The 25526-nt window shown below is 43.4% G+C and overlaps 1 protein-coding gene across 2 annotated transcripts in view; it reads left to right on the top strand.

Annotated features, from left to right (window-relative positions):
* The first annotated feature begins 10849 nt into the window (after positions 1–10849).
* Positions 10850–25526, top strand: part of SP3 (Sp3 transcription factor) — a 29823-nt gene continuing 15146 nt past the window's right edge. Inside the window, exons 1-5 of one of the 2 annotated variants that reach the window (XM_042874467.1) lie at positions 10850–10893; positions 11219–11343; positions 11522–11635; positions 22809–22899; positions 23005–24171. In XM_042874467.1, the coding sequence (XP_042730401.1) occupies positions 10887–10893; positions 11219–11343; positions 11522–11635; positions 22809–22899; positions 23005–24171 (1504 nt within the window). In that variant the 5' untranslated portion in view covers positions 10850–10886. Of the gene's footprint in view, positions 10894–11218; positions 11344–11521; positions 11636–22808; positions 24172–25526 lie in introns of both variants that reach the window. The other variant, XM_042874466.1, reaches the window with a different exon arrangement.

Below are 25526 nucleotides of genomic sequence, written 5' to 3'. Positions count from 1 at the left end.
TGCAGAAAATCTACAACAGTATGGAAAAAGGGTTTTTCCAAAGAACAAAATGGAGCAGTGGGCAAATAATTGGGCAGTTATTCAAACCAGAGAACACAGAAAGATGTTCTCATTTTCTTTGAGGTGGGAAGGTGGTGACCTATTTCTGCCGTGTGCCTTAGTGTATGACCTCTGGAGAAGCACTGGGTACTCCTGCCCATCAGATTCATGTCTCTGAAATGGGGGTAATTTCTCCCATGATTAACAGTGACTTTAGGAGGAGAACCTCCTTGGCTGTCTGAAGTACTCGCAGAGCACTAGCTCCCATTCCTATAATGAGTATCACTGAATTAGATAAGCCACAAGCCAGGATTTCAAACAGTTCTGGAGTTGAACTGTGTTGGTATCCAACAAAGAGCAAATGTTTTATACTGGGAGATAAGGATATTTTGTTTCTCACAATATAAACATGAAAATATTTGTCTTTCTAGATTAGTTGCAGCAATGAAAATATTTCCTATGGTCACCAGTTGGGAGTTCTCAGACTCTGTTGATAGATCTGAAATGGTTTGATAGAAACTGCAAAGTAGGAGTTGAATTAAACACTAGATACTGGGCAGGCAGAGGCCTTTTCACTCAGGGTACGACAAGAAGTGTTCTCAGTCTCTTCTGTCACGATGTTGATGATCTCTGTATCAAATGTGGACAAATGGCAGATGAGGAGATAATTATTAGCTCACTTCTGCACTTGGTTCTGATGCCTGAGTGGCTGGCTCTATGACCTGGAGAGGAATCGTTAATGTATTTTAATTCTTACTGATTTCTATTTGGCAAATGTGGTATTTAACAGCTTTTATAGAAACCAAACTGGGCATCTTTGTACAGACAGTGTCAAGTAACTTACTTTTCTCCCTGGAAAGCCCAGAGGCAGATTACAGATTTTCACAGATCCTTTGGAAATGGCTTAATTTTTTTCCCTCTGGCCACTGCTTCCCAGCTTGCCCACTCATTGCCTGAAAATCACATGCATAATTCTTGTAGCTGGGAGGTGAAGACGTTTTGTTTCTTGTCAACATGACCTCCCAGCTACGAGATTGTAGTGAGTTAGAGATGTAGGTCCCAGCTCAGAAATCAAGCACGTATGCAATCTGTAGTCCACAGAGCTGTACTGCCCTGGAGCCTTAACCACTCAGGGAACTGAGCAACCTTCTTGCTCTCGCGTAGAATTAACTTGCAGATTTAACTGACCTGCTTTATTGCATGTGTTTATGTTGAATTGTCCTACTATAGGAATTATCATTCCTCCGGGAATAGAATGGCTCCTATGTCAGACTTCAGTGTCACACAAAGACAAAAAAATGAAAGCGAGTTTGTTAAATATTTACTGCTTCGGTGAATGTGCAGTTCCAACTTCCTCTGTATTTCTTTACGTAATGAATGACAGTAGAAAAGTGACAAGTGGCTGCTTGTCTAAGTCATCTCAGTGGAGGAAAATCAGGGACTGACAGCTACAGTGTACTGAAGAGAATAAATATTTATTTTTCCATAAGCATGCAAAATGTAACCAGTTTAGAAGACTGTAACTTCATTTTATTGCTCCAAGCCTTGGAGATTCTTACTGCTGTGCCAGCTCATTATTATTCTCCTGGTAACAAAAGAGTAAAAATGAAGAAGTTCATTTAAAATATCTCAGGCTAACCTCAGATAGGTGTAGCAGCAATGATGGCAATAATAATGCCACACAAATCCCTTTGTCACTCTGTGATGAGAACGGGAATTTCTGTTTCTCCTGAAGTTAACCTTTTTGGGAAGAAGGAAATAGCAGGATTTGGCTGCTGAATTCTTTCATTATCTCTCCTTGCTTTGTGCAGGACCATGAATCAGAGCACTGCTAGGTATGGCTACAGGTACAGGGAGCCTATGCACATTGATTCCTGAACACCTGTGAGCGAGATTGCTGATCATGAGAGCCAAGTTGCCTTGCTACCCAACATTACGAAGAATAAAAAGTTTCTGGATGGTATTTTTAGAGATGTGAATTTGCTTAGCAAAGGAGGAACTAAAGTGTGTGGTGCAAAAACGAGTTAGAGATGAAAGATGAGGTACTGAGATTAGAACATAAAAAGGAAGGCAGTCATCTAGGAGGGATTGTGAATGCTGCAGTAAAATAGTTTGTCCATGGTTGTATGACAGATACAACGTTGAAGTAAACAAGCTTTGTCAAACACATTCTAGCTGTGGGTGAGGAAAGGCAATCAAGACACAAACACTGCAGGTAGTACCCATCATTTTGAATGCAGTGTGTTTGTTGGTACAGTACTGTTCAGACCTCCTCTCTTTCTTTCAGTTCTCCTTTGGCATCCAAGAGAGGAGAGATGTCAGACAGTTGATACCAGTCCTGAGCAGAGCTGCCACCTGACTCACCACTGAACGCCAAAGCAAGCCCCTGTGTTTCACTTAACATTGGTAGGTCAATAGGCTTTCCTCAAAGTCAGTGCAAAAATAACCAACACAAACAAGCATTCCTGCGAGCTGCGGAGCTCGTGGGGCTTGGCTTCCCTTGGGTGATCCCATGGTTGGATTCTCTCATGTCTAGCAGGCTGGAGGCTCTGACTACAGTTTTTCCTGTGGGTGGGTATTCATTACATCTTTCATCATTGTAGCTTTCCTGGTGTTTAATAAGGTTTTAACTCAAGCTGCAGTAGGTCTTGTCTCCCTTGCTTAGTCTGTTCACAAAATGTTTGTAAGAATATAATTTTTTAGAGCCTTTTATTGCTCTGTCAGATGTGGTTAAAATTGGCTGTTTGTTCTTGCTCCCCCTTTCTTTTGCATAACATGCAAGTATGCACATGCAGGTATGTGTGCATGCATGCACACACACAGTGTTCATTAAATCTACAAAGAGATAATGATCTCAAAAAAAGTTTTAATTTCTGTAGGAATCCAGGCTAGGAAAAAGAAGCGCTGTCATATATCTTTTTCCTCTGGGATACAAAAAGCAGGAAGGTTGTTTGTTTTGCTGGGTTTTATTTTGGTGGCAGATAGAATATTCAATCACCTCTCTGTTTATATATTGTGTTGCTGAAAATTTGGTCCTATTGAAGTAAAAGATGTAGTGCAATTCTTGTCCTGGAATTGCACTCTGATGCTTATGCAAGGCACGCAGACTGAGCATTTAGTGCTCGAGTGGTCCTGCTGAGACTGGGGGAATGCACGGGGAACTTCATCTTGCAGTGAGATCCTGTCTCCATTAAATCTTCTGGAGTTCTGCCATGGATTAGAAGGCATTTTATCCTTCATTTGTAAGTAATTAAGATGATAGTGGAGTTTCTGAATTTTCCAACTTTCTGAGAACAAACTAATCGCAGTGATCCACTTCAATAATTCAGATATTAATTGAGGCGTGAGAAACAATACATCAAAAATAATTAAGCTTATGTTAATTAATTTTTAGAAACAGGAAGGACACCTGAGGCAAAGTACAGATGCTGGCAAGTGTCTTTAGATTGGGAAGGCTGTCTAGTGCAGTTCTGAAACAAAAAATGGGTCAGAAAGACCATGGGTGATATGCAGCAGGGTCTTAGAAGTAACATGAATTATGGGACTGCCAGTGAGATGCAAAAAAGGCGACAGTGATGTGTGGGCTTTTCCAAAGATGACTATAGGAGCCAGAGGTTAATCAGCAGTTAAAGGTATCTACTGCTATTTTATGACAGCACCATCAGTGCGTTAATTGTTGTCATTATCAAGGCTCAAATGCATATCTTCTAGACTTGAGCTGAAATACTGATGATACTTTTACTGAGGTGTCTCTTAGATAAGTATCAGCTTTTTCCTTAAAGTTTTCTAAAACAGTAACTGGAATTTCAAATCTCACCCAGGCTTCTCTTGGTATTTCTGATGCAATTCCCCTCCTCTGTGGTATTTACTGCAGGAAAAGAAAATTGAACCTACATGTTACCACAGTCCAGATTTTAAAATTTTACTTCTCTGCACTGTGAAGACAGAAAAATCCGCAATGAACCATGAAACTTTCCACTTCCTCTTTAAAAGTTAATAAGTTAAAGGCACAAACCTAATTTGTTCTATTGCTCTTCATGCTCATGTCTACTCTTAATGACATTATGCTTGCAGCAAAAACCACAAAGGTTTTATGTGCCACTGTGGACGTGCCAGAAAGTATGCTGAGCAACATGGGCTCCTTGCAGGAGAAGAAGAGAAGACTGGGGGCCTGACACCCATGGCTCTGAGAGCTGCCAGAGTGAGCAGGGGATGCAGATGGATTGGTAGCCCCACGCCTCTTTCTCCTAGAGGGAGCCACAGAGTCCTGTTTGATCTTGCTCTGGCAACTTGAATTCAGATTGAAGTTATGTTATTTTTAGGAATCTCTCATCCCTCTAAAAATATTTCCTTTCAGAGTATATAATTCCTGCTATTAAATTTTCAGTAAACATATGTGCGCATGTATATAATTTGCCACTCTCTTTCTTTTCCACAATGGCTTAATTTTCTGCTATTGGCATTAGTAAAAATAAAATGCCAAATTGGAAGAGAGACAGAATTATGCCAGACAAGAAGTACATAACAAAACACTTTCTTTTTCAGGTGAATCTATATTTATTTCCAATCCAACCTTGTGACAGGCTAGGGAAAAGGATCCTTAGAGACCATATTACTGATTCTGCAAGTCATGGTTATAGACTTTTTTTTTTTTTTTTTTCCCCTGAACAGTTATCTAAAGGATTCCATGTTTTGCTTTTTCCCAATTATTTCTATAATTTAATTATATCTGCTTTGATGACCCTGAAGGATAGGAGTTATGCCTAAACAGGATACTGATGGGGTCTAACTGTATTATGTTTTAGGAAGCTTGAAAAATAGGTGTTTCTGATTTAAGCGAGGTGAAATGAAAGAGTTCTCTCTCTACAGTGACATTACTTGCTAAGTGACAACTTCTCAGCTCTGTGTGCCTATCTGATTTTTCTCACTGTCTTTCTTCAGGTAGCAAAGAGATTAGGTGAATGTTTCCTCTTTGAAAGAAACAGACCTTGTTAATTAAAAATGTACTTAAGTGGAATAAGTTGCCAAGTGAATAAAAAAACCACACCCACATTTTATAGAGTAGATAAAACTACCATACGCTTTATTTACAAGTACGCACAATTAAAAACAAGACAATACAATTAATGGGGGAAAAATATGCATAGCACATTGAAATTCTTCTCTTTAGTTGCACAGTTTAACGCTATAGAAATTACAACCAGCAGAATCAGTTTTCACTAACACTTAAGGATAGCTCCTGTTCACTTGGTCAAATAATAAAAGATATCCTCACGGAATTTGGCAATTGGCACAACATACAAAAATGATGTCACTAAGGACGTTACAGCTGTAATGGATGAGGAAGAATTTCTGACTAAAATGCAACACGACTTTTTTCATCCTAATTGCTTTTAAAAAATGTAAATGAAGTGACTAGGCAACAAACAATGTTTATGATGACTGTCCTCAAACACAGGCATGTGCAGAGCTTGGACAGATTTTCTGTTGGCCCCATTCTTTGCAGATCTGTCACCAGTGTTTGCAAAGAGTCGTGGCCTTTACATGTGTGCATGGACTGGGTGATTAGACTACTTATTCATAGGTTCTTCCCCTTCTGCGGCTGGGCTGCATGCCTCAGATCTTTGGTCAGCTGTGGAAAGGGGCTGGATCTGGAACGTTACTGCTGTCAGCTGTACCATCCACTAGTTTGAGAGGCCTTTCCTTATCCTATGAACAACTTCCAGTGGATGCGAGTGCATCAATGGAATCAAATGTCTCCCCTGTGAACAGCTGGATCCAGGTACTGCAGATTTCTCTTTGACCTCTCTTAATTGTTTAATTGAGGCATCCAGGCAGAAACCAATACTTTTAGAATTGTCTTTACCATTTAAAATAGAAAAAACTGCTAAAATCCTATTTCACCTTTAATAAACATTATTTGCCTTTTACAATGTTACAGTTGGATATTACTGCATTTGTACAGCAGGCTACACAGTCTTTGATATCCATGGCAGCCCTATAGAATAGGCTTTTCAGATGCTCCTGATTGCTATTTGTGTTTCTCTGGATGCTAGAAATCCTGGGCTCTTGACAGACACTTCACATCAACACAGCTAATTCCCGTGTGGTCTGGCAACCTTGACACCCCGACCCAATCTACGTTTTGCTACTGAAGATAGTTCTACCTCTCCTTATTTGCTTCCACCCATGAAGCCCTGTCCAGTCCTGCACCATTTGACACAATTTAGCTTGCAATGCAGAGCAGTATTTTTGCAGAGTTGGTTTTCTAACATATCTGTAAGTCAAGGTCATTGAGATGTCAGGTTAGGTCAGCTTCTGGTCAGACCACACCTACTGCTCAAGCCTGCTCCCACCTTGCAAAATTTGCACTCTGGTAGCCACTCACCACAGGATAGGGAGGTGCTTTCTGGGGGATGGTGATGCAATCCCAGCCAACACCTTACTCTAACCATTGCTGCTTCCTTGACAATTTTACACTAGGCAAGGAATCTTTGTTGATGTTCAACAGGATGAACTCAAGTCACACAACTATCTCCAACGACCCTGTGCTGACACCTCTCCAGTCAACGTGCAAGTTTGTTCTGCAGTCCTGTCAAAAGATTTTATTCTTAAGCAAACGGGTCTACATCTGATGCAGAAATTGAATGCAATCCCTATGAATAGCAGCTGAATCTTTTTTCAGGTTTGGTAAGGCTTAAATTGAAGATGAAGGCCAACGTTCAGGATGAGGTTGGATTCTGATTGTCTGTCTGATTCAAAATCTTGACATTATTTTGCTTCTACTTGGTACCACATATATATTTTGTTTAAAAACGAGAACCATATGGCTCTCCAGATCTTACTGACATTTTTACACTGGTGACTGCATTACCCCAAACTCATATGAATACAGACTGTGAAAGCGGAGCCTCACGATCCTTCTGACTTAATTGTTTTCATGTCCCAGTTACTTTTTCAGGCCTGTGATTTACAGATATTCTGCTTGTTGTCCTTTCAGTTTTAAGGTAACTTGTTGAATTCATTTCCTACCGATCATTCAACATCCACTGAAATCCCAACCTTTTAAAACAACTGAGTTCCAGCTTTTACAGCGGTATAAAATACACTGCACCAGCGTGCATTCCTGCCTATCTTGTCCAGTTGCATTCTAGACTGCTGTATGACAAAAAAAAAAAAAATAGACGAAATGTGTAACATGGATGTGAATACTGGTCTGGACCACATACCGGCAATCCTTCAATAATGCATTCCTTTAAAGACAGAGTCACTGGCACTGCACCTGATGGAAGTTGAGTTAGATGGTGCACTTCCTTCAGAATTTGTGCGACAACAAGATTTAAAGCAACAAGCTGCAGTTACAGTGCTCAAATAAAGCAATGAGCTTAAAACCGGAGATGTGTTAGTTGTAGCTTTCTTTCCGATTTGCACGATCTTTCAAAGCCTTCCCTAAAGTTTCATCAGAATCTCTCCTAAACTCCTCTGCCATTTACAGAAAAGGCTGTATCTCAACTGCGAAATGGTCTCATTTTGGAGTATGGAAAAGTTATTCTTGTCATGTATAGACCAGTGGTGCTTTATCTCCATAGCTCAACTTACATACAACACATCCTTTTCAGCACATAGACTGGGAATTAATCACTGGAGCTACAGTTTACCACAAGTAGCCTAAAAAGAGGGCATTAAGAGGGAAGGCTTTTTAATAATATACTGGTCAAGGTTAGTTTATTCAGGTCACATACTGAGACGTGAGATGTGGTGATTAATCTCAAGAAAGAGGAAACAATACTTCCTCCAAATAGACAAGGAACTCAGACTCATTGGGGATCTCAAGTCAGTGCTAATTCAGCAAGAAGACCATCACCTAACAGAGCTCCCATAGAGTACAGATACTATTCCAGTTATTTCAGAGTTCTTCTAGATTGATTTCATTCTAGTATGTTGATAAACAAAAAGCTACAACTACTATCTTTTGTTCCCTTTTATTCTTGAATTCAATTTTTTTTGCTTCTCATGTGTTTTTAATCCCCACTGCAAAGTTGTAAATGAAAACTTTCTTACCAGGTTTTTATTTGATGTTTCTGAATCTTTATGCCTCTGCTTTTGTAATACAGCACACCTGTTTCTTTGACAAATTTCTTATAACTTAACTTTCTCTTTTGATACTCACATCTGTTCTATTATTCCTCTCTTTTTAATCTGAATTTGTTATTAACATCACACTGTCCCTCTAATTTAAGGAATTGGACTAGAAAACTTGGTCCTCAGCTGGTGTGAAGCCTATTAACATCCAAGTTCTAATGTGCTAAAAACCTCTCAATGTATAAAAGCAATCCCAATAGTTGCATTTCAAATTCTGTCCCTAAGCACTGCGGTTATGCCACTAGCCTGCAAACTGATCCATACAGGTAAACTCCTAGATCAGAAATGGTTTGCTGAAGTCACAAGAGCTCTCAAAATACAACCAATTGTAGAAGCAATTGTAGTTTAGATCCTAGACAACATACTTTTCCTAAAGCCACAAAAACCCTGATGCTATTTAGTAATATCCTGTTAATAAGTAAGGCCTGTTTTCTTAATATTATTTCCATCCTCACAGAATACAAACAGGAATCATTTCTTGTACAGTTCAATCTTTAAATGAACTGTTTCAGAAGTTCAAAGTTACCTGTAATAATTCTGGGTCCAGCGTATCATCAAATTCCCTAAAAATGTCTAATGCTGTAAAAGAAATTTCAGATTTACACCTGCTGTAGAAGACTTTTTTTAGATACTGCAGTAGCCTTACACAGCATGTAATTTTGCATTTTAATCTTGCCCCTGAAACTTGCTTATGTATCTATATACGGACTTCTTTTTTGAGGTTGTGCAATGTAGCTTCTACTGGCTAAAAATGATTACTGACATTATGGCATTATTACGGCAAATCAGTGTGACTTCTGTTCCTAGCCACTACTCACACTTCTTAGGGAGTTCCGAAACTAAAATAAGAATTACGAATTGCAAGAAGCTTCCTTGCTGTTATGGAGCGGACTTGCAAGAGACTACGTAAACATACATACGGATGTTTTAGAATTGAGATTTTTTTAGTACTCTGGAAAAAAAGAAGAGCTGTGACAAATAGCTTTAGGATTAATTTACAACTTTCTATGAAAAGTTATCTGAAGGTACTCTCCATTTACTCGCACAATATATGTTCATTAAGTAAGAGTATACAACATGCAGTAAGAACAATCTTCGGTTGATGGGAAGATACTGCTGTCTTCCTCCATTGTGACTTCCTGATACTGCACTCACATTATCATGGTGTGTTTTTCCTGGTCTGTGATAGTTTTGGGCTAAGACAGGGCACTTTCTGCAAGGTCATAGTGATGGGCTGATTCAGAAGCACTGTTTATTCTGTTTGGACAGTATGCTGACAATCTTGGCCCTGGGTTTCCTTGTTACTGCCAGCAGACTTTCCTATGTAGCCGACAGCTTCACCTACCTAGTACAAACATGGATAAGAATATGCTCAACGTCATCTCCCAGGGAATTCTCAGACCTCCAGAATTCTCTATGAGAGGTAACTAAGAAAAAGCAGGCACTAGGGGAGCCTAGAAGCTGAGGGTCTCTGGCTGCCATGGCCTACGTGCTGCTGCATCACGCTTCAGACGCAGGGCAGCCAAGGCCATGCTGGCACAGTGCACCCTTATGGGAGCCCCTTACGAGATCTGGGGTGCGACAGAAGCAGGCCCTGCCAATGGTCGTCTCTGCACCACCACGTACGCGTACAGTGCTTTACACGTATTTCCTGTCAGAGTTCAGTTTCCTACTTTTCCTCGTGCTGCAAAACGCGAGGGACAGAGCAGCCAACTGATGACGAGGGAAGTCTTGTCAGCGTCCCTCACTCTGACTGAAAGAAGCGCGTGTGCATCGACAACTGCTCGGCCCCTTCTCCGAGGGCAAAGCGTCACGCTCCCGCAAGCAGGACGCCGCCGAACTCTCGCGTCTCTGGAGGGCTCTGCCCGACGCGGGAGCCGCTCAGCCGGCCACCAGGTGCGAGCCGCGGCGGCCAGCTCCTTACGCAACGGCCGCGCTCCGCCGTGGCGCGGCTCCCTGCGCCCACCCCGCCACCGGCCGCCAGGGGCCGGCGCGGTATCCCGCCGAGCGGGGCCCGCCCGGGCGGCTCGGCTCCCCGGGGACGGCGCGCCGACATCTTAGGGCTGGCGGAGCGCGGGCTCCGCCGCCGGCACCCCGCCGAGGAGACTTCGAAGAGAGCCGAGCCGGCCCGGTGTCCCCCCGGGCACCGCGGGGGACGAAGCCTCCAAACGAAACCCACGGCTGGGCGCCGTCACCTCCCGCCCGCCGCCGTCCCGGCGGCGCCGGGCCGCCGCGAGATGCCCGGGAGGCGCGGGACGCAGCAGGCCGCGGCCGCCGCTCATTGTTCCTCGCACCAGCCCCAGCAAACAGGAAGCCGCCTCGGCGCGAGGCGCCCCCCCCGCCCCCGGCGGGTGACGGGCAGGCCGGGCGGCCAGTGCGAGCGGCGCTGCCGCCGAGGCGCAGCCAACCAGCGCGCGCGCGCGGGCGTAGGCGGGAGTTCCGGGCTGGCAGGCGGGCGGGCGGGCGGCGGTGTCGGCCGGGCCCCCTCTCCCGCTGCAAGCCCCACCTTTCGGCTTTCCCGCACCGTCAATCAAAATAGGAAAAAAAACCCCGGAGTAGGCTCGGGCCGCCGCCGCCGCTTCAGCCCGTGAGCACAATAAGCATGTCCCCGGCGGCGGCCGCCTAGCCTGGCCCGCAGGGCCTGCGCGCCAGCCAGCCGGCCCGCCCGCCGTCCGCCCCGCCAGCCGGCCGCTCGCACCCGCACCATGACCGGTACGTACGCACCGACCGAGCCGCCCCGCGGGGCTCCCCGCTCCTGCTCCGGCCCTGCGCGTCCCCCGCTCCGGCCCCCGAGCGTCCGCGCGGCAGCGAGGCGAGAGCGGCACTGAGAGCGGCAGCAGGAGGAGCAGGGGGAGGAGGGAGAAGAGGGGCAGGGGCAGCAGCACGGGGAGGAGGAGGAGGAGGAGGAGGAGGGCTCCGTGCGGGAGGGCGGGGGGAGCGCCGGGGTTAGGGGGGGGGAGGAGGGAGGGAGGAGGGGAGGAGGGGGTGATCGCTCCCGTCAGTGACGCTCCCCTCCCCCTCCCCGCCGTGCCCGCAGCTCCCGAGCAGCCCGTGAAACAAGAGGAAATGGCTGCCTTGGACGTGGACAGCAGCGGCCACGGCGAGTACCTGCAGCACGGCAACGGCAACGCCTCGGCCTCCGCCGCGGCGGCCGCCCCCCAGGTAAGCGCGGGCCCGGCCGGGCCGCCCCCCCCCCTCCCCTGGGTGACACGTTGCGAGCGGGCGCGGGCGCCGGTGCCGCCGCCGCCGCTTCCTGTGCGCGCGTCTGCGAGGAGCCCGGCCGCCGTCCCGCGCTAACCGCCACCCACTTTCTCTCCCTGAACCCGCCCACTGTGGGTAGGACGCGCAGCCGTCACCGCTCGCTCTGCTGGCGGCCACCTGCAGCAAGATCGGCCCGCCGTCGCCGGAGGAGGATGAGGCCGCCGCCGCCGCCGCCTCTCACTCTGCCGGAGCGGTGAGTGCCCGCCCCGCCGCTCTCGCACGGCCTGCCGGGGGGAGAGACGGCACAGCCAGCCCGCCCGGGGGGAGGGACGGGACGCGCGGCACTGCCCGCCCGGGGGGAGGGACGATCGCAGGGCCGACCTGCCAGGAGAGGGGTCCCCGGGCTCCCCTGCCTCTCCAGGAGGAGCCGGGCTCCCGGGAGGAGGCGGGCGGCTGGCTCCCCCCTCCCCCGCCGCCATTGACTTTCGAACCGGGGGGCAGGCGGGAAAGCCGCCGGACACGGCGGAGCCCGGAGCCCGGGGCCGCCCCACCTCCACCTGGGCGCAGCCCGCGGCCGCGAGCCGGAGCCGGAGCCGCGCCGGGCGGCGGCACAAAATGAAGGCGGCTGGCGGGAAGGATGTCGTTAGCAGTAAAATGGCTGTTAGGAACCAGCGCGGCGGCGGAGAGCTGCTTCCTGTGTCGACGCTGTGTTTTCGAGACGCGGTTACCATGCGGTCCCTCCTATCGCCAACCGAATTTCCGTCCTTATCTGTCTGTGCCGTCTGCTCTGAAGGAGCCGCGATGACCTTGGGACCGTGCGCGATGAGATGGAGCTTGCACCTAGGGATGTGTCCGTGTGTTGGCTAGGTTGGCGTCTCGCTAACAAAAGCCTGATGGAAGCTCACTTCTTCCTCAGTCGGTCGACCTATTCTCTCTTTTTGGCTTAGGCTCGTAAGGTTAGCAGAGGTGGGGCGTCTTAAAATAAACGGTATCTAAAGATGTGAGTATGTAAAAGGGAGTGTGCTAAACGTCTGTAAAAACGTTGTGATAGAGCCTCATTTGGCCTTGTATCTGGGAGGTTGCACATATTACCTCTGCAGGGCTTTTTGCTTGTTTGTTTGCTTATTTTCCCCTTTCTTTTCTTCTCTTAAAGCAAATTTCCAGTTCTTTTTTATCTCGCTGTACGACAGCCTTTCAGGGGTTTGTGGTCTCAGTTTTCAGGGTTGTGCAAATGGGAGAAAAAAAGCCTGCAAAGCAGTCTACTGATGGACCACGTGGCTTTGGCAGCACTTTATTTATTTATTTATTTATTTAAAACATCAAAATGTCAATATGGAGTTCAGCTTGCTCGAGTGCTAACTGTTACAATACTCTGTTTTCATTTCTGTGTTACAGTCTGTTGTACATGAAGGGAGACTGAAGGTGGTTGTCTGAGGGCATGCAGCATGTTGTAATCTATTAGTGGAACTTGAAAATGTATTGGATTTTTTATCTCCTTTCAGATATACTTTTTCTGAGCTTGTTTATGTGCTTAAGCAGTTGCCTTTTACTGGCTTTGAATTTTGCTTCATAATAGCAGATGCACAAGGGTGGATGTTGGCTCTGTCCCTTGCAGAAACATACACGTTAGAAAATGAGTGATGCTGAAGTGGTAGCTTGCTTTCCTATGTCTATCTTAAGGTTGTTCTCATTTTAAAGCTAGAATTGTTTGTCCTGAGGATGGGTTTATTGTTTGGCATGGTACAATGGTCTGAAGCTACCAGGGGAGGATATGACAAATAGTTCCTGATGGTTCAAAGTAGGTGATCAGGTTTTGAAGTGGCACTTCTGTATTCCTGTCATTATGCTTACGTATAAGGGACTTTACAGGGCCAGGCAGGAACAATTTAGGAGAGATTGAAACACTGGTTAAAAATGGTGCTAATACAGTTACTGCTCTCCGTACGTGCAGATAGGCCTCTCCAGCAAACCTGCTGTGACTTAGGTTACACCATTCTAGTGATTTCTCTCTCCTACAACATTTCTCATGAATGACTCAAAATATTTTAATGGACTCTAAATATAAATTGAAGGAGGTGCCAACAGTAGCTGAACTGAACACTGGAGTTAATGAAAATGACCTTAATTAAAGGAGGGGAGCGAGTGAATTAATCTCTCAAACATCTTCCTCCTGAAAAAAAAAAACAGAATAACAAAAGGGATTTACTGGCATACAGATATTTCTCATCTCCAGAATCTAACTTACGGGGGGTTAGGACATAGAAGGAGGAGCTTAACAGGCTTAAATTGAGACAGCCTCATAATTTGTAGGGAAAATGAAATTTACAAGCCTGGGCACAGATGCATTATCTTCATGGGGTTTGTGGTGGCCATCCCTTCCCCAGTACTGTAGGTGGATGAGTTTGGTATGGGTGATGGTGCCGAAGTTGGCAACTGGGTGGCAATTCTTTTCCAGAATCTTCAGACCTGGGTTGTGGTCCCAACTACTGAATGTCTGCTCGAATTCTTAAGCTGTAAACTGGAGAAGATAAATGAGTAGGGTTTGCTTCTAGAAGCAATTGAAGAGCTTTTATATATAAGGATAGCAGTGCTGCGTTGTAGGGTTATTTTCTTAATGCTTTGCTGACATTCACTTAGTAGGAAACAGCGGGGCTGGAGCCAGTATGCTGGACTAGCCATTTACTGCACACTGCCTTGCTGGCTAAAATGGTATGCTGCAGCTGTTCCCCAAGAGACTGGGAGGGTGATTTAAAAGCAACAACAAAACTCCCATAGGAATGCAGGGAATATCATGTGTCTGGGATTTCAGAAAGAGCTGGAGCTAACGTGGCTGTGTTTGCTGTGAGCTCGTTGGCCCTGCTTTGGGCCTGGGGGCTGGACCGTGTGACCTTCAGAATGAAATTGTGTCCCTTCCAAATGAAATGATTCTGTGATTCTCTGTACCTGAGCGCAGGCCTGTTGTACACCACTGTCACGGCACTGGAAGGATTAGTGTGGAAGAAAAAGGCTAATGAAAGTGGCAACTGCTTGGTATGGAAAGCAAGTGAAGAAGACAGTTGAGAGAATTAAACCTGTTCTATGAACTGGAGAGGTCTTTTCTAGCTAACGAGGGTCTCAGCTTTGCCTAGGGTTCTGGTTAGAGCTATGCTTATTTTTAGATGACAGAAAATTAGCAGGCATTACTGTTGATGGTCTTTGTTGATGGAGATCACAGTCTATCAGCTTTGGCTTTGCGACTGTGATTTGCCCTGTATTTGGTCATCTGTCACCAGTGTTTTGTGTTCTGCCTGCTTAGTTTTGATTTTAATGTGGATGGCCTTAAGTTTGTGGCCTGCTGTGACCTGGGAATCTTTTCCTCAGTTATGTATTGCTGTATCCAGGGTTTGTCAAATGCTTGCTGTGGAAACTTCTCCTCGAATACTGCTGCCTGCTGGTGCACGGAGAAATCTTGCTGGGATGGGGTGCCCTGCTGGCTGACCTAGAAACGACAGCTCATGTATTTTGACCTCTATGGATGCTTTTCTCTCTGTTGGGACTTTGAAGCCTGGGAGGCTTTGGTTTGGGTCTTGTTTTTTCACTGTTTATTGTTGACTAATAATTCTACTTAAATATTAATATTTAGATTTGTTTTCACTTACTTATAAATATTTTAGTTTAGTTCCAGTTTAAACATTTACGGAGATTTTAAAATTAGGTGAGAAGACAAAGCAATGCAGAAAATGGTAGAGCCATGCACAGAGGAGAAAACAAAAAAGAAATTTTTTTCTAAAATTTCAGTCTAACAAAGCCTTGATGATCACTTGGATGGTTTTGGGGTGACCAGATGATTGTTTTAAAAGCTGCAAAGTTGGGATGGTGTTGTGCTTTTCTATTGCAGTGCAAGGCAAAAGAGATGCTCTTGAACTCCCAAGGGTCATTCTTACAGCTGTGCTAGGCATGGCTGGGATAGGTGAGGAGAAGAGTGCAAGATTAATGGGAATGTATGTTGTGAGGTCTGGAAGTGGCAGGCTGGCAGAGAAAGCTGTTGGCCCTGACAGCTTCCAAAGAATGGGAGCTGTCAGAGTTGACTGCCCCAGTTGTGGTAGGTGGTTGCTAACAGTGCACTGTGGGCTGCACTGATTTATTATATTTGTTTTTCAAAAAAAGGTAGAGAATGATTCATATGTACTGTCATGTGCCAACGAGACGTAGAAAAAATTTGGAGAGGTTAATAATTAGCAATATGGGGAAGATAAGTATCATTACTGTGCTGTAGACAATGAATTTCTTTGTATGCTTTGCAAATAAAGGGCATATCTTCAGCTTTAGAATTATTAGCGTTTCACAGAAATTAACAAAAATCTGGAATTGCAGTTTATTTTTGCCTTATAACGTTACTTTAACCATTTGAGAAGCAACTGGCTTAATCTCATTCTAGATGGATATAGTGGTAGTGCTGATATGATAGAGAAATATGAGGGTGTTTGCACTGGGCAAAAATACGAATACTGTGCATTAGTTCTCCATACTTCTCAACTCTCTGGCCTGTAGCATATTTTATATTTTGAGGAAACCCCACTATTTCCAATATCCATTTTCTCCTGTATGGATGATAATACGGCTTCCTGATGCTAGGTTTCTGTAAGTGAACAGATGCACATATTTATCCACTACAGAAAAGCGTGTCTGGGATTGTCTTGCCTCTCTGTTTTATACTTTTGCAAAACAGAGGAGTGTCAGGTAGAAAGTGTTCCTAATTATTTTGTTCCTTTGCTGCTGTCCAGAAACTCACCTTTTATCTGTCTCTTCCAATTATGTCTTACAAATGCGAGGTCAGAACCAAGTATAGAAGTTCTTCTGCCAGAGCTTTAAGAATGCTCTTAAAAATCGATTTTTATTCTTTTTGCACTTTTGGAAGAAGTATAAAAGTATGTTTTAAAACATTTCCATATTTAAAAACAGCATAAACAAAAAGTTCTCACTGATTCTGAAGTTCACATGGGAAGAGATTTCACAGAAGCATTTCCTAGCACAGTTGAGGTTGGGAAGGACCTCTGAATGTTGTCTGGTCCAACCTCCTTGCTGAAAGCAGTGTCAGTGTCAGCAGATTGCTCAGGACTGTGTCCATTGGCTTTTGAATATCTCCAAGGATGGAGATTTCACAACCTCTCAGGGCAACCTTTGGCACTGTTTGATCATCATTACAGTGGAAAAAAACCAAACAGTTCTTCAAAGAGATTCCCTTATATTTTAATTTCTACCTATTGCCTCTTGTCTTTTCACTGGTCTTCACTAAGAAGAACCTGGCTCTGTTGTATCTATACCCTCCCATCAGATATTTATGAATGTTGCTGAGGTCACGCGCACGTGCGCATTCTCTCTCTCTTTCTCTCAAATACTAAACAGCTTCAGCTTTCTCATCTGGTTTTTGTGCGTCAAATACTCCACCCTAAATCATCCCTGTGGCCCTTTGCTGGACTTGCACCATTATGACTATCCCTTTCTTCCCCCGGGGAGTCAAGAACTGGGTTTCACCAGTGTTGACAGATTACCTTCTACAACTTGCTGGCTTTGTGCCTTCCGATGAAGTGCAGGGTGATATTGGCCGCCTTTGCTACAGAGAAATGTTGCTGCCTTAAGATGTATGCATCCACCAGGGTCTCCATGTCTTTTCCTGCAAAGCTGATTTCCAGCCAGTTGGCCCACAGCCTATTCTGGTGCATGGAGTTATTCCTTCCCAGGTGCAGGATTTCACATTTCCTTTTGTCTTTTGTTAAACTTCCCAGAGTTTCTGCCAGCCCAATTTTCTCTCCTGTTGAGGTCCCTCTGAACCATCTCATGTATCAACCCACCCTACTCATTTTGTAACTGCAAGCTTGCTGAAGGTTCACCCTGTTTCATCAGATAGGTAATTTGATGAAAAACAGTACTGGTGCCAGTCGTGACCCCACTGGGGTTTCAGTGACCAGACCCCAAGCTTATGTTTGTGCTGCTGGCAGCAGCTCTTTGAACCCAGCAATGCAAATTTTCAGTTCACTATGTTTAACCTGTACTTCATCAGGCTGTCTATGAGGATATAATGGGGCAAGGGTCTTAATACCCATGCCAGATCTCATCGTAGAAGACTGTCAGATTAGTTCATTAAGCATTGTTTCCCCTTTGGTAAGTCCCAGCCCCCTTGTTCTGATCACCTTGTTCTTGTGTTTGGAAGTGGATTTCAAGGTTTTTTGTTCCTTTGCCTCCTAGTAGTTAAGCTGAGGCTGATTGACCCCAAGTCCTCTTAATCACCTTGCTAATTTGGCTGAGCTTGAAAGCATGAGGAAAATTTCATGCAAGCTTCTACTCAAAGTTCTATTTGGTATGCAGTTGCATGGGTGTTAATACATACATAGATATTAATAATTAATAAATGAATTTACATGCAATCTTCTCAGAACTAGTGCCTTGTTGCCATGTCTCATTCCTTTATACTGAAACGTTCTAGTTTCTGCTAATATCAGGGATTGTCTTAATTTAAACAGATTCTGGACTTCTGGTGATAAAAAGAAAACTGCTAAATGTTTTGAGCCCAGTTGTCCATCTGAAGCAAAATAATGTGAACCTTCCTTAAGTGAGATACAATTTTAAATGTGTTTCAGCGGATAAGGATTGTAATTTAGAAGAAAAAAAACAAAAAAAAAAAACAAAAAAACAAAAAAACACAAAAGAACTTTTTAATCAGCCCCTGGTAATATTTTTTTCCCTTTGATTCTCTAAGAAGTTTTGATTTGTAAAAATGTTTTTCTCTGAATTGAGTGCTTCTGAAACATACAACAGAATTAATTTGCTTTAACTAGCAGCTTTGCGTCATTTGAACTACAGTAACTGATGTTGAGCATGTTTTTAACCTAAGGCAAGATAGAACGTATTAGCTCATAGCTTAATGACAGAGTTGAAGCAACTGTATTTTATCTTGTGTTTGTAATAACCCAAGAATGCACAGATAGTTTACTGTAGCTTGGTAAACACATGGTATTAAACTCATGCATTGGAGCCCTTACTCCTTCACAAAACTATAATTTGGATGAGGCACTGGCCAATTTTGGTCATTAGGTACATGGTTTTTAAATGTTCAGGAGCTCCTGACTCATCTGTCTACCTCTGCTTGCTTGTTTTGCCCATATTTTTATTTTAGGTCTGAACAGGGCTATGGTGACTTTGTGAAAACTGCAGCAAAGGGCCGTCCGTTGCAGATCTGTACAGATAATCCTGGGGAGCTCTTTAGCTGCAAGACACATTGTCTGCAATTGAAATGTGGCACGTTTGGCCTGCTGAAATGCAGCTGCCTACAACATATCCCTGTGAGGACTGGTGTGTGACTTTACTTTGGTGAAGGATGTTTCATATTTTTACAGTTTTTACAGGTTTATATTTTTACCTCAAGTTCCATCAGCATGCTTTAAGGCGCTTTTTAAAGGTATCCTATCTTCTGTATTTGTTTTTCTGTTCTCCTTGAACACTTGACTTAATGCTGCTTTAATTTTCTCTTAAATAAAAAAAAGAACAAGACAATTCTTCTGGCATGATAATTCTGGCTCAGAGAGATCTCTTTGTTCTACCACCTAGAGATGATACAAGGCTTGTTAAAGAGCCGGAGACAGGCTGAACAGCAGTTGTGCTTTCTGTTCTTCGGTGGTACTTGACCTTTCTTCAGGTGGACATATCACTTGATTTTAATTCTTCCTGTGCCTTGCTCCGGCTTCTCTTTTTGCTCTGTTGCTGTTTGTTGTTTCCAGATGTTGCTCCTAGTGAGCTCCCGGTTGCTCCCAGTTCTCTCCCACTTGCCTGAGCAGTGCTGGTTCTGATCTTTCCATGGGTCCCCATCCCTGTCTCTTGGCATGCAGGGCATGGATTGCCACCACCCAGCTTTCTTTTAAAGGAACAGCTGCAGTAACTGCTGCCTGAGTATCAGCTGATAAGGAAAAGAGCTGTTGCTTTATCTGTTCTCTTAAAGTATTTTTCACGGGTGGCTGAGAGACAGTAAGGAAACAAGTTTTTCTTTTTAGGAGTGCTGTAAGGATGAGTGAGTGGGCTGCAAATGTTGCTGCTTATACTTCAGTAGTAGAACTTTGAGTTACTACAATAATCTGTAATTGCTTGAGGATGCAATGAAGGATGGCCCCAAGGATGAACCCAAGAAGCGTCCTACTAGCCCAGTAGTCTTTGAGAAAAGGTATAAAAACCCTACTTGTTGCTGCATGTTGATGACCAGTTGAGGTTAGAGATCATCCTCAGATGTTCTTTTCCATCATACAGCTGTAATACTAGCTATTTTGATAGCTGGCAGATCGTTTCTTGAAAACCTCACCCTTTTTTTGCCCCACCCTCGTGATTCTTCTGGTGGGCTCTGATACAGACAGCTCTAAGGGCAGTGTGTGAGCAACTGTATTTCGCTACACATAATGCATGAAATGCCAGTAGCTTCGTATCCAGGTGTGTGACCAGCCTTAACTTCTCCATTTGGGGAAAGATTTCACAGTATCTCAAAAAGGTGAGAAAAGATGTTGCCAATGTGAAAAGGGTAGAGACCATTGAGCGGGGGTATGGAAATCAACACGTGTTTGGGGAGGAGGGGAAGAATGAAGTAGGTAATTTCTGTACTGTGAAGGATACTGGTTCCCTTTAAATGTGTACGAACATGCTATTGCTTATTAAGTCAGTCCACCTAAACATTCAGCATCTGGTAGTACCTACTCATAAATCAGCAAGGAGTTACATAGGTAACTCCAAAAGTAATGCCTCCAGTTTATTTCCATGGAAACTAGAACAGATACAAAGAACACAATAACACTGTTTGGTAGAGCATATTCTCAGCTACAAAACACTGTTTTTCAATATAGTCATCTCCATCAGCTATGCATTTTCACTAGCCAGGAACAAGAACCTGCATGTTGTACTCATCAAAATCTGCACCAGCAGAGTGGACCTGCTGTCTTCACTGCTGAAGTGCACACCAACCCAGCACCTCGCTGTGCTCACATCCACTGGTCTTCATAACAATGATGAATGTCAGTGGGTGCAATCTTCTGCACACATCCATTTCATACAAACTTCCATGTCAGATGCCATTTTGTCAGACTGCCCCTCTGCTGCCATCTGTCACGTGGCAACAGCTGTAATGGAATATTTCTGGGAAGGTTCAGTCTCTACTGCCACACCACCCACATGCAGTTCTGATGTTGTGGGCTAACATAGTGAAATAGAAGACATTACTTTCTTAGCAGCCCTTGTACATCACTGTACATTCCCATTACTAATTATTTCTCACTTATTCTGACAATTAATATCAGCACGTTATGTTTCACGTTTATTTTATAATGACACACATTAAACATATAGTTATATTTTTGCTTTCCATGTTTTCTGAATGCTGTTTATCTATGACTTTTATGGGTCTTTCAATACTTTATAAAAATCTTTATAGTAAAGTCTTTCTTAGCAGTCTTTCAGCAACCAGTACCTGTGTGGAAGTAATAAACACAAGATAATAAAGCTTATGTGATAGTAGAAGAAAATGGATTTTTTTTGCATTTGTCTAGATGGGATGGTGTGGTATGGAATATTGCAGAAATCTTTTTGTAATCTTCTAGATCATGAGATTAAAATGCTAAAGGACGTAGAAAACGTGTTCTTCAAAGGAAAGGCTGATCAGTGTAAGAGGAAAAGAAAATAGTAAAATGAGATTACCAAGACACCCCCTATCCCACCCCTTTACCCCCCTTCCTTCTCCTTGAGATATTAAGGCTATAAAATCGGTTTTGTTTTTGGTGATGCTGTGTCTGTTTACTAAGAAATTACTTGAAAGACTGTATGCATCTTTCAGGGCAAAGCAAAGACTTGTGTTCTTTATGGAAAATTTTTATTTGTATAGCTCTTGAGGAATTTAGAACCAAGATGGTGGATTTCCTTATTGGAAAAGAAATTTGCCAAGCACAGTCAAGCTGTTTTTTAATAAATACTTTAGCCTAAGAAGTATTTTGTGTATATGTAAACATTTTGGCATTGCAGCTCAGAGCAGGATAAGAAAGTGAAACTTGCAAAGTCCCTACATGCCTTGTGGGGTAAATTCAATCTGATGCATGCCACAGGATTCATTCTGGCTGGCTAAATTAAATCTCAGTGCCATATTAGAGAAGGATAAGCTGTACGCTAAATTTTTGCACACCCAGGTTTTATTCTAAAGGAAGTTGGCAGGCAGCTTTAGAAGAAGCTGTGATACGCTCTGGTAACTTGCCGAACAGCAGCGATCATGGGATCGGTGCAGGAGCACAAGATAGAGCTTTTCTTTCTGTGTACTGTGGGCTCTGCCAAGGAGACAAAACCTGTTTTGCAGTTAAAGCGTAATGAGTTTTAAGACAAGTTCTTTTTTCTAAGTGTTAAATTATTCCATTGGTTTACTATGGTGCAGTAGTACAGACGAGGAAAAACTTAAACACATCTTTTTAAAATTTGTGGTTGTTTACAATACAAAGTTGATTGACTACACAAATCTGTGCTAAGCACTGCAGGAAGTTCAGTCTAAATACTTTATTCTGAAAAAGAGTGCTTTGCTAAGTTGGCAATTTATCTTTCTTTTACTGAATAAGAAGCAAAAACATGCTACATCAGTCTGTACGTTCTTTAAACTTTCGCCTTCTGGGGATCTGTTCTGAAACGTTGACCTGTTCTATTGTTCTGACTTAACAAAGATAGATTTTTCTTTTCTATTTTTTCAAACAGATCTATATGTCTAATCCAACTGTGATTTCGGTAGAAAAATCTGTAATTTTAGAGGCCTTTTTGCATAGTGAAAACAGTAATTCATGTAAGCTTACAGATACTTAGTGTTATGCATAACAAGCTTTCCAACCGTATGACTTAAGTTACCTCCTAACACTGTGTTGCTGAGTCGCAGCGTGCACAAATACATTATATATAACTCAGAGTCAAAGGGCAATGGAGCTCTAGGCAATAGAGGCAATGGCTGGCTTCGCAAAAATTCCTCCTCTGCTGTGCAGTGGGTGTCAGGCTAGGTAAGAAGAGCAGCTGAATCCCAGGGCAACGTGGTGATGGCATCTTCAGCAGCCCCTGCCAGCTCCCTTCTTCCCACAGCCAGCGGTTTGGATTTCCCAGCAGCCCCATACAGAGTAACCCAGCTGCTGGTCACCCACGGCACAGGCGCTGCATTTCATCTGCTTGTGAGCTACATGCAGCTCATGAATCACAGGTTGGTTACCCCAACTTAGGCATTAGCTCACTTACAGAATCTGTATTTTGTAGTTCTAATCCTGTTGTTGTTGTTTACGTGGGTTTCACTGCATGTCTTTTGGTAGTATATTGATCTCTAGTATTAAATTGCATGATTGTTCTATCATGTAATCTGTATGCCTTGTTTTAATTTTTTCTTTTCTTTTTTTCTTTTTGTTCAGACAGGGGATTTGGCTTCTGTGCAATTAGCAGGAACTCCAAATAGATGGGAGGTCTTGTCTGCAGCTCCTGCCACTATAAAGGATGAAGCTGGTAATATAGTACAGATTCCAGGTGCTGCCACAGTAACTTCAAGTGGGCAGTATGTCCTTCCTATTCAGAGTTTGCAAAATCAACAAATCTTTTCTGTTGCACCAGGATCAGATTCGTCGAATGGTACAGTGTCTAACGTTCAATACCAAGTAATACCCCAGATCCAGACAGCGGATGGTCAGCAAGTTCAACTTGGCTTCGCAGCCTCTTCTGATAATAGCAGTATAAATCAAGAAACCGGTCAAATTCAGATCATTCCTGGCTCTAATCAAACCATCATTGCCTCTGGATCACCTTCAACTAATATTCAGAATATCTTATCGCAGTCTGGTCAAGTCCAGGTTCAGGGAGTTGCAATTGGTGGTTCGTCTTTTCCTGGCCAAGCACAGGTAGTTGCTAATGTCCCTCTTGGACTGCCAGGAAATATTACTTTTGTACCCATCAATAGTGTTGATCTAGATTCTCTGGGACTTGGCAGTGGTTCTCAAACCATGACAGCAGGCATTAATGCAGATGGGCACTTGATAAATACTGGACAGGCCATGGATAGTTCAGATACTTCTGAAAGGACTGGTGAGCAAGTTTCTCCCGAAATTACAGAAAGCGCCACTGATAATGACTTATTTGTGCCAACATCATCTTCATCACAGTTGCCCGTTACCATAGACAGTTCAAGTATATTGGAACAAAATGCAAACAACCTGACCACAAATAGTGGTCAAGTTCACAGTTCTGATCTTCAGGGAAATTACATTCAGACATCAGTCTCTGATGATACGCAGGCTCAGAATATTCAGGTCTCCACAGCTCAGCCAATTGTACAACACATACAGCTTCAAGAGTCTCAGCAGCCAACCAGTCAAGCCCAGATTGTACAAGGTATTGCGCAACAGACAATCCACGGTGTGCAAGCAAGTCAGAGTATATCTCCACAGGCTCTTCAGAATCTTCAACTGCAGCTGAATCCTGGAACTTTTTTAATTCAGGCACAAACAGTGACCCCTTCTGGGCAGATAACCTGGCAGACATTTCAAGTGCAAGGAGTTCAGAATTTGCAGAACCTGCAAATTCAGAATGCACCTGGTCAACAAATAACTCTAACCCCTGTGCAGACTCTCACTCTTGGTCAAGTTGCAGCAGGTGGGGCACTGACATCAACTCCAGTTAGTCTAAGCACTGCTCAGTTGCCAAATCTACAGACAGTTACAGTAAATTCTATAGATTCTGCTGGTATTCAGCTGCATCAAGGAGAAAATGCTGGCAGTCCTGCAGGTATTTATTTTTCTCTTTTTGCAGAAAGTTGTTTTTTATTATTGTATGTAGTTGGTTTGAATGATGATAATTGTAACGTTGTTTTGCTGCAGAAGCCTACGAAGTATGGTGGGTTAAAGTAATGATAGATTTTATTTGAAAATGCTGTTCCGTAAGAAGCAGTTATGATGATGCCTCTGCACTTCTTTTAGCTCCTGTAACTCTCAACTGTTCTTATTAGTTAAGTGCACTTCTAATAGGCTGTACTTCTGAGTCTCACAATGCAGAACATGTGGGTGCTGAATTTAAGTGTTGGAAACTTGACTATCAACCACACTTCCAGGGCAGCAATGTCATTAGTGTACCCCTACCAAAAAGGTGAAGTTTCCATGGAAAAATGCAAATATTTGTTTGCAATTCTTTTTCCTGAAAATTTGTGGCCCCTCTGAGGGGCTCTTAATAATCTACTGTTTTGTTAAATTCATTTCCTGTTGATTTACTGTCAGCGTAACCAGGATGTACAAAACTCATGTAAGCAGAAGTGAAACAAGCATGTGAATATCAAAGAACTTGTCTTAAGAACATACATGAATTTCCAGTACTACTTACTTGCATTATGTTTCAGACTGTACAGCTGTTAATGATGAGCCTCACAGCATGTTTTTTCTCTTTAAGCAGTTAAGAAATGTGGTTTTCATAAAGTAGAAGCTTGGTAATGCAGAAAGAATAAACATGCATGTTTATTTTTCATAAATGTGATGTAGTGTATTTTGAACTTCTGAGCATAGCTACCTAAAAGAAATAATAGGAGATAATAGAGGTTCAAGACTTGTTGTATCAGAAGCCATCTAATTCCATCATTGTGGAGTTGTGATCAGGCTAGTTATGAAGAACCGAGTGGGTAGCAGAATTTTGGTAGGAAATACTGCACAAAGTAGTCTGGGAATCGCTATTTGATTATAATTATGTGTTCTAAAGCTCTGGTGCATTAAGGTTCAGAAGCATGCATATTACTATAAGGTATGAATGCTTTGTTTTGTATGCCTACTTAAGCACGTGAGCAGAATGCATTACTAAGTAAAAATGTCTAGAAGAGCTGATGAATTAAGATGTAGTTATTATAATACATAGTTATTGCTGTTCAATATCAGAAGCTTGCTTTTCCTTTTGCAATGTAAAATAATTGGGATGTTTTTCTAGTACTTTTTGTTGGTGGAAATGACTTCTATATTATGTACTTGGCAAAGAGAAGTTACCCAGACCTACATAAGTCTGCTCTTCATTTGCTTCTAGACAACAGCACCAAACAGAGGAATGTGCTTCCAATTTACTTTGCTGGGTAATCTTGGTTCATGAGTTTTCTATTTGCAGCCACA

The sequence above is a fragment of the Lagopus leucura genome, unplaced genomic scaffold, assembly GCF_019238085.1.
Source record: "Lagopus leucura isolate 7727_CA_CO unplaced genomic scaffold, USGS_WTPT01 Super-Scaffold_100012, whole genome shotgun sequence".
Taxonomy (NCBI): domain Eukaryota; kingdom Metazoa; phylum Chordata; class Aves; order Galliformes; family Phasianidae; genus Lagopus; species Lagopus leucura.
This window is presented reverse-complemented; position numbering and strand designations above follow the sequence as displayed.